Genomic DNA, 12438 nt, shown 5'->3' with positions numbered 1-12438 from the left:
GAGTAGTGTAGAGTGGAGAAGAGTGGAGAAGAGTGTAGAGTGGAGTAGTGTAGAGTGGAGTAGTGTAGAGTGGAGTAGAGTAGAGTGGAGAGTGTAGAGTGGAGAGTGTAGAGTGGAGTAGTGTAGAGTGGAGTAGTGTAGAGTGGAGTAGTGTAGAGTGGAGTAGTGTAGAGTGGAGAAGAGTGGAGAGTGGAGTAGTGTAGAGTGGAGAAGAGTGTAGAGTGGAGTAGTGTAGAGTGGAGTAGTGTAGAGTGGAGTAGTGTAGAGTGGAGTAGAGTGGAGTAGTGTAGAGTGGAGTAGTGTAGAGTGGAGTAGTGTAGAGTGGAGTAGAGTAGAGTGGAGTAGAGTAGAGTGGAGAGTGTGGAGTAGTGTAGAGTGGAGTAGTGTAGAGTGGAGTAGTGTAGAGTGGAGAAGAGTGGAGAGTGGAGTAGTGTAGAGTGGAGAAGAGTGTAGAGTGGAGAAGAGTGTAGAGTGGAGTAGTGTAGAGTGGAGTAGTGTAGAGTGGAGTAGTGTAGAGTGGAGTAGAGTGGAGTAGTGTAGAGTGGAGTAGTGTAGAGTGGAGTAGTGTAGAGTGGAGTAGAGTGGAGAGTGGAGAGTGGAGTAGTGTAGAGTGGAGTAGTGTAGAGTAGAGTAGAGTGGAGAGTGTAGAGTGGAGTAGAGTAGAGTGGAGTAGTGTAGAGTGGAGAAGAGTGGAGAAGAGTGGAGAGTGGAGTAGTGTAGAGTGGAGTAGTGTAGAGTGGAGTAGTGTAGAGTGGAGTAGTGTAGAGTGGAGTAGAGTGGAGTAGTGTAGTGTAGAGTGGAGTAGTGTAGAGTGGAGTAGTGTAGAGTGGAGTAGTGTAGAGTGGAGTAGTGTAGAGTGGAGAGTGTAGAGTGGAGAAGAGTGGAGAAGAGTGGAGAGTGGAGTAGTGTAGAGTGGAGTAGTGTAGAGTGGAGTAGTGTAGAGTGGAGTAGTGTAGAGTGGAGTAGAGTGGAGTAGTGTAGTGTAGAGTGGAGTAGTGTAGAGTGGAGTAGTGTAGAGTGGAGTAGTGTAGAGTGGAGAGTGTAGAGTGGAGTAGAGTGGAGTAGTGTAGAGTGGAGTAGTGTAGAGTGGAGTAGTGTAGAGTGGAGTAGTGTAGAGTGGAGTGGAGTAGAGTGGAGTAGTGTAGAGTGGAGAAGAGTGTAGAGTGGAGTAGTGTAGAGTGGAGAAGAGTGTAGAGTGGAGTAGTGTAGAGTGGAGTAGTGTAGAGTGACAGAGAGGAGTAGTGTAGAGTGGAGGAGAGTGGAGTAGTGTAGAGTGGAGGAGAGTGGAGTAGTGTAGAGTGGAGGAGAGTGGAGTAGTGTAGAGTGGAGGAGAGTGGAGTAGTGTAGAGTGGAGGAGAGTGGAGTAGTGTAGAGTGGAGGAGAGTGGAGTAGTGTAGAGTGGAGGAGAGTGACAGAGTGTAGTGTGGAGGAGAGTGACAGAGTGTAGTGTGGAGGAGAGTGACAGAGTGTAGTGTGGAGGAGAGTGACAGAGTGTAGTGTGGAGGAGAGTGACAGAGTGCAGTGACAGAGTGCAGTGACAGAGTGCAGTGACAGAGTGCAGTGACAGAGTGCAGTGACAGAGTGCAGTGACAGAGTGCAGTGACAGAGTGCAGTGACAGAGTGCAGTGACAGAGTGCAGTGACAGAGTGCAGTGACAGAGTGCAGTGACAGAGTGCAGTGGGGGGGGAGTCTAATGTTGCAGAGTAGCGTGTCAGTGCAGTTGTGTAGAGTGGAGTAGAGTGGCGTACAGTACAGGTGTGCAGACTAAAGGCAGTGGCATATGTTGCAGTTGTTTAGAGTACATTGGCGTAGAGTGCAGTGCCAAAGAGTGGCGTGGGGGCAGAGTAGAATGGCAGAGAGTGTGCTGGAGTAGAGTAGCATACAATAGAGTGGCGGAAAGTGCAGTAGTGTAGAGTGGTGCAGTGACAGAGTGCAGAACAGATTTGAGTGGCAGAGTGGAGTAGTGAAGAGTGGTGCAGTGCAGAGTAGAATATAGTGCTGTAAAGTGCATTGGCGTAGTGTAGAGTTATGCAGAGTTGAGTGATATAGAGTGCAGTGGTATAGAGTGCAGTGGTATAGAGTGCAGTGGTATAGAGTGCAGTGGTATAGAGTGCAGTGGTATAGAGTGCAGTGGTATAGAGTGCAGTGCTATAGAGTAGAGTATAGTGGCGGCCAGTGCAGTATTGCAGAGTAGAGTGTCAGAGTGCAGTGGTGTATAGTGGCATAGAGTACAGGGGGGTGGAGTAGAGTGGCAGAGTACAGCAGGGCAGAGTAGAGTACAGTGGCATATAGTGCAGCTGTTTAGAGTGCATTTGGTGTAGAGTGCATTTGGTGTAGAGTGCATTGAAGTAGAGTGCAGTGGTTAAGAGTGCAGTGGGGCAGAGAGGCATAGAAAGCAGTGGCGTAGAACAGATTGTTTCAGAGTACAATGCAGTGGCATCGAGTGGCATAGAGTGGAGAGGTGCAGGGAAGAGTGCAGTGGTGCAGAGTGCAGTGGTGTAACTCACAGTAGAGTGAGGTGGCATAGTGTGGAGAGGTGCAGGGTAGAATGGAGTTGTGTAGCGTAGCATAGACTGTGATGGCATAGAGTGCAGTGGTGCAGAGTAGATTAGAGTGTCGTACAGTGTATTGATGCAGACTGCAGGGGCATAGAGTTGACAATTACAGAGTAAATGGCACTAGCATAGAGTGCCGTGGCGTACAGAGCAGTGTTGCAGAGTGGCATAAAATGGAGTTGTGCGGAGTAGATTGGTGTTGCCTAGACTTGAGGGGTATAGCGTGGAAAGGCGCAGAGCGCAGTGGTGTAGAGAGGTGTAAAGCGCAGTGGTATAGAGTACAGTGGTACAGTGTAGAGAGGCGTAGTGTGAAGTAGCATAGAATGCAGTGTCAGAGTGGAGTGGTTCAGACTGGTCAAGATTGCAGTGTCCGACAGTGCGATGGCACGGAGTGTGCAGAATAGAGTGCAGTGGTGTGGAGTGGTGCAGAGTGGTGTCGAGTATGCATGATGTAGTAACACACTGCCATTACAGACAACATGTTTTTGATTGAAATGATCATTACATTTGCACAAACAGTTTTTCAAATAAAACTACACAGTGCACAGACGATGTGTGGGAATTGCATCACTTAATGTAATGATTTGTTTTAATAATATAAAAGGTATTTGTTTCCAGCACAGTTCATAATTAACAAAAATATGCTTCATTTGTACTCCTAATTCTGATATATTCTTAGGTTTATTTAATTGTTGTTATGTGATAGAAATACATCTTTCCTACCCCCAGTATCCAGCAAGATTTTCGCATAAACCCTCTCTCTTTGAAGTCAGAGAAAGAAAAGTAAACACTAACTTCCCACCGAAGACAGAGCCTGACATTTGACCTTGTTCTTTCAATGCACAGAAAATGTGATGAGATAAGTTCAAGATTTACAGGCCTGTTTACAGAAAGGGAGCACTCAGAAGGACACTGTAAATAAGGTTTGGGCAATGTAAGGGGCAAACTCAAGCTGAATAGCCTAAAACAAATAAAGCCAGCAAATTGAAAGCAATGAAATGTGAGTTGCAAACCTCAGAGCCAATGGCAAGCAACCGACAGAATTCATTCTTAAGGAAGCTCTATGAATGTACTTAAAGTGATAGCCGTAGGATACTTTGTGGGGAAAGTCCAGTATTTTAATTTAGTCCGTAACGTGCAGAGGTTTGGCCACATCAGTCACCCAGGTAGTATGACGAGAAGACCTGGAGTGGTGTCCATGTTGCAGGAAAGGTCTGTACAATTATTTTATCAGTTTGCCACCAGCCCTATGGGGTAGAGCTTCTGGCAGATCTCACGTAGGGTTAGTCCTGGGTGGCAGATATGAAATAAGGCATTTAATGATTGTTTAAGATGGTTGTAAGTAAGGAGTTAACCGGGGTGAAGATGGTAGTCTGCCACAAGGGTTTGGAAATTTAGTAGCTCGCCGTCCAGAAAAGAAATCCCCCTATTTTAAGACACCTGCAGCTTGACAACTAATAGAGTTGCTCTGAGCACAGCAGTCATGTGAGAGTGGGAAGGCTTAGCAAAGGTAGTGAGGAAGCGCAGGGTTTCTTTGAGTCAGTGAGCTCATAGGTTCTAGCAAGGCAAGAGAAAGCTGTGCATGGTGATCCTTAGAAAGGTCAGTAGGAAACAATAAGCAGTCCAGTAAGCCCTTCTTAAAAGTCTTTACCAATAAACCCCATCTCATGTAGGGAAGTGGACAGAAAGCCAGTGAGCCACCCATTGGACATGTGCAGCTAAATAAAAGCATTATAAGCCCAGAAGGCCTAATTCACCCACAGTCCCGGGTGGCTATAGGGTGGAAAGAGCTACCCGATGACACCCCAGTGACCAAATCAGATGTGTGGCGTGTCTGAAGATGGAATGAAGGATAAGCAGGGGAAGGTTTGCAAAATAATACTATCATCGGGATAGCACACCATCTTCACTAGTGCCACGTGGCTCACTAGAGAAAGCAGACGAGATGACCAAAAAGCAAACTGGCCTCGAAAGGACTGTGACGCTCTGCTCAGATGTCCATCCTGCAAATCATTGGGGGAATGATAGATTTTAATCACTTGTTATTGAAAGGTAACTGGTTCCCAGTTCAAGCTGAGGTCAAATTGTATATAAAGGGGAATCAGTGCCATATGTTAAAGAAACACTAATTACATTTTAAAATGTTTACATTTTGTTTGTGCAATTTACACCCCAAATATTTTTAAGATTCAATGTGTAGTTGACACTTAGGGATAACCCAGATCACTAGTTTGGCTTTTGCTCAAGTGCAAAACCATTTTAAGACATGGACAAAGCGGGAAATTGCCTTGCACATCCTTGCAAGGGGTCTGGCCCCTGCTCACACTTCACAAGCATGAACAGCAGACCCCTGCACCATAGGAGTTTGCCAAGGTGAGTGGGTGCTGCTTGTTCAACCACTTGACAGTGCCTCTTCGGTTTCTCTCCTGTCTGCAGAGACAGCTCCCTAGGTACGCAATACCTTCCAATAGTCTTGGTGCACCCATCTTGTCTGATTTTAGGAATTGTCCCACCTTGTTCTTCTCTTCCTTATTTATCCAGTTCTTAGCAACAACCCTTTGAATCAGTTGCTTTGGATCTCCCAGTTGATCTAGATTTCATCCCCCTCTTATTATCTTTGATTGGTAGTCTGGACTCAGAGTTCTGAGATAAATGTAGAGTACCAGACATACACTCTAGTACTGTGAGTGTCGTCCACACCATCTGCCCTGCCTCATAAAAAAATGTTAGGTTGAAAGTTAATGGGTGGTTAGAGTGAGCCAGGTGTTTTTGCTCAATTTGCTCAAACTAGCATAAGGTTAATAACCTTAATGTTTCCCAAACTGTTTGCCAGGGGGTTTTAAAATGTTTAAAAACATAATCAAAATGTTGCTGTTACTTTCTCTTCAAGAAAGATTGGGTAGATTTTGGTAGGGGTGATGGCCTTCACACAGTGTGAAGGGCAATAATTTACTACTGAACAAGGGAGTAATGTGTCACCTGAATGTAGCATACCAGGAGGCAATCACAAAAAGACCACAGTGAATATATAGTGGTATGTTTAAAAAAAAAAAAAAAAAAAAAAAGAGTAAATAAATGCACTGATAACATAGTAACGTATGGCCTCTCTTGGGTGTGTCTATAAAACTGACGTTTGTGCTTACATTTTTGTCCTGAATTTTGACCCTTCGCCCTCAATTTTTGTCCTGAATTTTGACCCTTTGTCCTGAATTGTTTACAGTCCTGCCCAGAATCTGTCTCGATGCCAAGTGGTCACCCGATACCCAACAGAAAGTTGGCGAGTCACAATGTCATTTTATTTAACAAAGGGAAACTATCCACTTCTTTCCATCCCAACGCCTGCCTTTGAACTTTGGCTACTTCTTCATATTGTCTACTGTGAGCATGCCTGAAATCAGTGTTCAAGATTTCGGCCCCCCAAGCATTTCTCTTCTGACTTGGCTAATTTGTCTTTGGACTCTTTCCTAAGGCACATTTACGGTACTTGCATTCTCGTCTGATTATGTGTGTTTTGCGTGGCATTTTACTACAATTAAAGCTTATATTGCTTGATCCCAATTTTTGCAGTTTGGATAGAAAACGGTCTCCCGAGTGGCTTCGGAAGATGTGTGTGTTTTTAATGAGCAGTCTTGCCAATTGCCATGTAACAATGCATTTTGGTGCTGGTGCATGCATCACCGCAATACAACGGAGTAGTCACGCAAATGAATAACTCTTGGACACAGTTGGGATCATGGTGCTTCCCATTGCTGCAGGAGCTATTAATAAAAGTAGACTGCGCGCTCACTTCGGGGCAGTCAGCGTCATTTCAGCGCTTCATACAGTGTTTCCAAGGCTCGCTGTCATCAACACCATTGTAATCATCGATTTCAGAAATTACAGTTAAGCACTGCCATCTAGCGGCAGCTGGGAGAATTTGCAACATACCTGCAATAATAGCTGCTGCTATCAGCAAACATGTATTATTCAATTAAATGCATGCTATTTCAAAGACATATCTTTAAATGGCACATCGGTAGAACAACAATCCGTGCTGTGGAGGTCCGGCTTCGCTGGGAGACACTTGTGTGGCTGGCATCCGGCGCGGAGCGGCTCATTGTAAGGGGAGTGAACCTAAAAAACGTACACTAACAGCAAGCGCCTGGGGCGGCATCATGTGGATCTGTGAGCCTGCCGTTTTCCTGGCATACATTGCATATCTTTAGTCCCGGCGACAACTCCAAGAGGCAAATCTCAAAGAAAATGCGTTGCTGTCAAATAGGTTTGCATTTATGACAATATTAGCATATATGCTGGTGGTTGAACACGCTGTGTTAACTGGGTTAGGAGGAGTTAAGCAACCTCCTGTTTGGAGCGTAGGGTTGTTGTAAAAAACACTATTCCTCTACTGTCTATGTTCCCTCAGCGAAGGGTAACCATAGCAGCACAGAATTCGAAAACACAAGTCAAGCTTTGTGAAACACTTTTTTATTTATTTTAAAGTTGATATTTGGGGCCAGTGATGCCTAGAGGCACTATCTAGGCCTTTGTGTTTATGTGAGGTGTTCAGTCTAAGGTCAGTGCATTACATAAGCCAGTATTCACCGCCACCAAGAACAAGTACTTCTGAATCTGCTCATAGCTCCCACCATTTCACCACCAAAACGTCTACTTGACCAGGGAGCGTACCAGTTCACTGAGGGGCAGCTGCCAGGCTCATGTTAGGTATGTGCAACATTGTAGGACGGGCTGATCTGCTGCTGATGGCACTGCTAATGGAGTGAGCAGGTATGCCACCGACAGGGAAGGTAAGCATATCTGTGAATAACTAGAGAATAACTAGAAAAAAACTGTCTAGTCACTTGGGTCTCTATAGTGCTACGAAGTCCTAGCCCGCAGCTGAGAAATTACTGCAAATCTTAAAGTCATCATTTTAAAATTGATTACACACACAGTAAGTGCAACTTGAAATATCACCCATTTAACTACAATGTCACTCTCCAGTATGCAGAAACCACGCAAATGTCAAACAAGAGCAATCTGAAAACCTGGCAGCTATGAATGAGTATACAGGTGTCTCTCGCCTCTTATTTTTCCTTCTTCTTGGGCTTTTAAGTAATTCTGTTTGGCTATTATTCTTTTGCCTGTTATTCCCCTTCGATTGGGTTCCATAATTTCCCATGTGTCCATCGTTCCTCTAACACTATATATATTTCGTATTTCTATCTAGTCTCAGTATCGCCCACTTTCAAAATGGCGCCGCTAGTTTATTGAACGCTGCACGTATTTTTTGTCCCTCTTCTGTTTCGCTTCCCTCGAAACAGAGAAGGGACGATTGCCATTAAATCCGCGTTGCTCTCCGGCGCGTCTTAGCGATTCACCGCAGGACGCGCCGGGATTGCTCGGCTTCACTTACTTGTTCCCGTTTCGCTAGGTAAAGTACATTTATCCGATTCTTTCACTGATTGTCAGATGCCATCTGTTCGCTGTGTAACCTCAATTTCAGAGCCCATGTAAGTTAACAGACGGGGAGCACCAGTTTAAGACTTTGAGGCTCTTTGATGCATTGCACATAGCGAGCCTGCTGTTATTATTTATCTTTCATACCACATAAGTTCCTTACCTGTGTTTTTAGTTATCAGTCCTTTCAGTATTGTTGAATTTCAAATATGTGACATGATAGAGGGGGCCACAATTTTATTCCATACATCTTTGGGTGTTCTTATTTTTAATTTGTAAATAATGTCTCTATAAGTGCTTTCTCTAAATACGTTATCTACAATTCTATGTCCAGATCTAAACCCTTAAATGTGACAATTGATGTCAGAAGTTTTTCAATACGTATTGAACTAGGTACGCTACTCATTTTAAGTTTCCTTTCACCTGAATTTTTTCAAATTTTTCCATATTTTGCTTTAAATAGTAATTATTCTCTTGCACCTCGTTGAGCATGTATGCATTAACATCACGCGAGTGCCAGCTTGCACTTTTTTTACTACTCTGATTGGACAGTTATAATTCTATTTTGCTCTATCGGACTTTATTCCCATTCTCCTTCACATCTTTGAGTAATATGTTTATTTCTCCTATTTTTCACATATGGCTTCATTTTCACATTCCTTTAATGACTCTTTGTCCTAGGACAATACTTGGGATTTTGTCCGGGCTACACCTTCTATATCTATTGGCCTCACCCTATGGGAGCACATTAGGACTCGCATGGCTTGCACCTAAGGTTTTTGGTAGCACCATTGTCCAGTTTGTGACTTATACTGTTTATATATATTTCCCACAGCCTTGAGAAAGCCCTTGCTTATTCGCTAAAGGGGCGAAACACGTGTTGGCTGTTAGTCTTCTGAATACTGCAACCTGATCTCTCTTCAACTTGGGCATTTGTCAATTGAACTGTAATTTTGCTGATTTTTGGAACTCAACATCTTCTTTAAGTTTGTCAAGAGCCAACTGGGCTCTAAATCAGTGGAACTTCTGGCAACTGTGGAATTTGAGAGACGTTTCGCTTTGCAGCTACTCACGATCTCTTTTTCAAATTTAATAAATGACTGCTGAATATTTACCAATACTATGTACAGTGTTTATAAGGCTTTTTATTAATAGAAATTCTTGATGTGGGAACTCACCACTTATTAACCTAGTACTGGAATTATTGGGAGGTTAAGAGTCCAGGCCTTCCGGTTTGAAGTTCCTACAACCTCTCCACAAGTCTGGCATTCTCAGGAAGTCTTTTGGCTGGACTCTCCCCTCCCTTTCTATCATTTTAAAATTTATTACACACACAGTAAGTGCAACTTGAAATATCACCCATTTAACTACAATGTCACTCTCCAGTATGCAGAAACCACGCAAAGGTCAAACATGAGCAATCTGAAAACCTGGCAGCTATGAATGAGTATACAGGTGTTTGAGGCTGGGATACTGGGGGACAGGAATCCTTGATTCAGGGCAATACCCCCACACAAAACACCAATGATAAGATTTCTTCTAAGAACATGGAATTACTGCAAATACTCAGTACCACAGGGTCCATTTGCATGTGGGTTTCCCTTCTTCTGGAGAAGGAAAAATACTGACTTTTCTCCTTAAAGTAGGTGGAAATTGTTGGGGTGCGGGTAGGGGTCGTGTGTAGGTAGGGTGCAGGATGTGTGGTCAGTATAGGCCTCAGCATTTTCAATGTGGCCGATGTCTGCTACCCCTATAATGCCGCAGGGGTCTGGAGGGGGGCAGGGGGAGGCAGGCTGCGCTGCCGCCCGCAGCCCCCGCAGTATGAAGGAGCCGTCCTGTGTATTCCTGAGCCTGGAATGTTTGGTGCTGGAACACAGACATATTTCAGTCCCAGAGGCTCTTGGAATTGTGGATGCGGTAATTTGACCTGTTGTATCACTCAGGTGAAATTCAGTTTTTCGTAATGACGGCCTAAACATTGAAACAAACATACCTGGGTTTGCAGAGTCTGCCAGACTGAGGCTGAAGGAGTGCGTGAGGGCCAGTCCGAGGGAGCGCCTTGGGGAGGAGGTTGCGGAGGTGGTGCAGCCAGGAACGGACGGGGAACCAGGCACTTTCAGGCGGTCATTCTCAGCTTTCAGCAGATCGACTTCCAGCTGGGGAGAAAAAGTCCAAGCGAAAGAAGGTCATGAAGTTAGAGCCCGAGGTCCGTTAGATCCGGTTCCTTCCCAACCAACCAGAGCCCATACAAGGCACTTCAGCCTGAGGGGGAGGCTGGCCTTAGTCACTTGAACTGAATAGCATCAATATAGTAATGAAAAATGTATTCAGTTATCAGACACCGGACAGACACTTCAAAGTGACAGAGAGCTCCCTCGCCAAGGAGCACAGTACATGATGTTTGTAACAGGAGGACGCTGTTTACACCTTGCCACCTGTGTGAATTATTGTTGTGTAGTACTAAATACTAATCTTTAGCTGCCTTCGAAGGACTCCTGTGCCTGACAGGTAGGAAGCCTGATGTGCCGAGGGACACGGGGATCTCACAGAGTCCCACGGTGTACTCAATTATCTTCAGGTACCTTCAGGTACACACAGGAACAATTGCTTGAAATTTAATAGAATATTCCCAGAGAAGAGTCCATTATGTTCTGTTGTTTATTTCTACGGGAGAGCAAATCGATCACCGTTTCTATATCTTTTCTAAGGATTTACAGTATTTTTTATTTTTTTTACTTTTATGCACACTTGTTAGTTTTGATCTGTTTTTGCCTTAATAGTAGCAAGGTTAATTTACAGTTTCACAACATTTAATTTTGATAATGTCTGCCTTTGTAATAAATGTGAATAATATAAACACAACACTTTAAAACTACTCTTGGGCCCCTAATAAATTCTGGGAGCTTAAGTACATATCAATGACATTTTAAACTTTGAAAACAAATTGCTGTGTGATAACGGATCCCAAATTAATTTGAAACCTTTGAAGATGTCCTCCTCATAATTGAGACTTTGATCATAGTCATAAACTACATGCATCGGCATTAATAGTCTGATGTGGGCATCACGCAGGCAGAAAAATTATATTGATACACATATCTCTTTGAAGCAAACTCTATTCTTCAGTCACCTACTGACATTGTGTGTGACCCTTCGCTACTTGTTTTAATGTGAATGACCATCAGCCGGCCCCACGCACTGCTGGATAATGTACTGCGCTTCACCTTGGAAAAAATGGCACGGAGCTCAAGTCACCATGGAATCTAATATTTGAAACTGAAGTTGGAACTACGATCTGCTTTTGAACGTCCAGCATCTTGAGAGATTGTAGTTAAGTCGCAAGAGAAAGATTCAACATTTTGCAATAAAACTTCACCGTTGAATATTTCTAAAGCTTAGCAGTACTTATTTATTACACATATATACCTCGAAATGAGTAGTTCACTTAATTGACAAAGTTAATTAAATATTTCTGACTAAGTGTGTTCTATTCAATGAATGAGTTGTACTCTCACATTCATCCTTCCAGAGGCACACTGGTGAATCTGAGGAACAAAGTGCAATGTTTAATGTCACCTTCAAAAGAGACTACAGAGTTTACACATCAGACATAACCAGAGCTTTCTTCTGAAATGTTGTACTTTTTATACAGAGGTAGGAGCGGAAGTGGACAGGAGGAGGATGATCTGCACAAGAAAGGGCAGAAGTGCACACCAAGTTAATGATTCTCAGTGAGCAGATGTGTCCTACACCCAGTCACTACCAAGATTAAGACACCTAGTGAAGTGGGATAGGTAGGCTGTGCTGGGAGGAGATGCCTGCAGTCTACACTAGGTAAAGTACTACCAATGTCATAGGCTTTCATAAGATGGATGATTGCTTCCCCTATATTAAATGGCTTAACCATCGCACTTAATGTTCTAGCCATGCTGGTGGCTGGTTTTGCCATGGAAGATAAATATGGATCAATGAGAGACAATTACTGATTACAATGGTACTAAATACCTACCAATGCTTGTTAGTTCTCTAAAGTAGATATTCAGTTGTATGGGCACACAAATAGCCCACACTGCTAGTTAAATATGGAACCATACTAAATATGGATTTTCATATGCTAGGTGATTATCTTCCTACAATAGTTAACTGCTTGTTAACTGTATACCCAAAGCGAGGTGAATGTGGACCAAATGTGACAGTCTTGGGGTGAGTCAAAGTCGGTCACATACATTCTAGGCCCCTTATGGTTATGTACAATTCTGCAGTAAATATTATTCTATTTTGGGTTATTGTTTCGTACCAAAAATAATATCTAATCCCACTTCCTAAATATGAAACTTTATGCTACTGAAATAAAGCCTGTGTGTCTTAAAAGTGGTCGCAAATATAGTGGTATAAAAGTTTGGGCTTCTGGCATGTTTGGCCAGCAATTTAGAGACAAATACTG

The 12438-nt window shown here is 43.5% G+C and overlaps 1 protein-coding gene across 12 annotated transcripts in view; it reads right to left on the bottom strand.

The window, feature by feature from the left end:
- The window catches only part of NAV1 (neuron navigator 1), a 950201-nt gene that overhangs the window by 125228 nt on the left and 812535 nt on the right, over nt 1–12438 (bottom strand). For all 12 annotated transcript variants that reach the window (XM_069238908.1, XM_069238913.1, XM_069238909.1 and 9 more), the window contains one exon: nt 9988–10150. In XM_069238908.1, coding sequence (XP_069095009.1) covers nt 9988–10150 — 163 coding nt within the window. The remainder of the gene's footprint in view (nt 1–9987; nt 10151–12438) is intronic.

Source organism: Pleurodeles waltl, chromosome 6 (assembly GCF_031143425.1).
Source record: "Pleurodeles waltl isolate 20211129_DDA chromosome 6, aPleWal1.hap1.20221129, whole genome shotgun sequence".
Classification (NCBI taxonomy): domain Eukaryota; kingdom Metazoa; phylum Chordata; class Amphibia; order Caudata; family Salamandridae; genus Pleurodeles; species Pleurodeles waltl.
The sequence above is the reverse complement of the archived record's forward strand: the minus strand, read 5'-3'. Positions and strand labels throughout refer to the sequence as shown.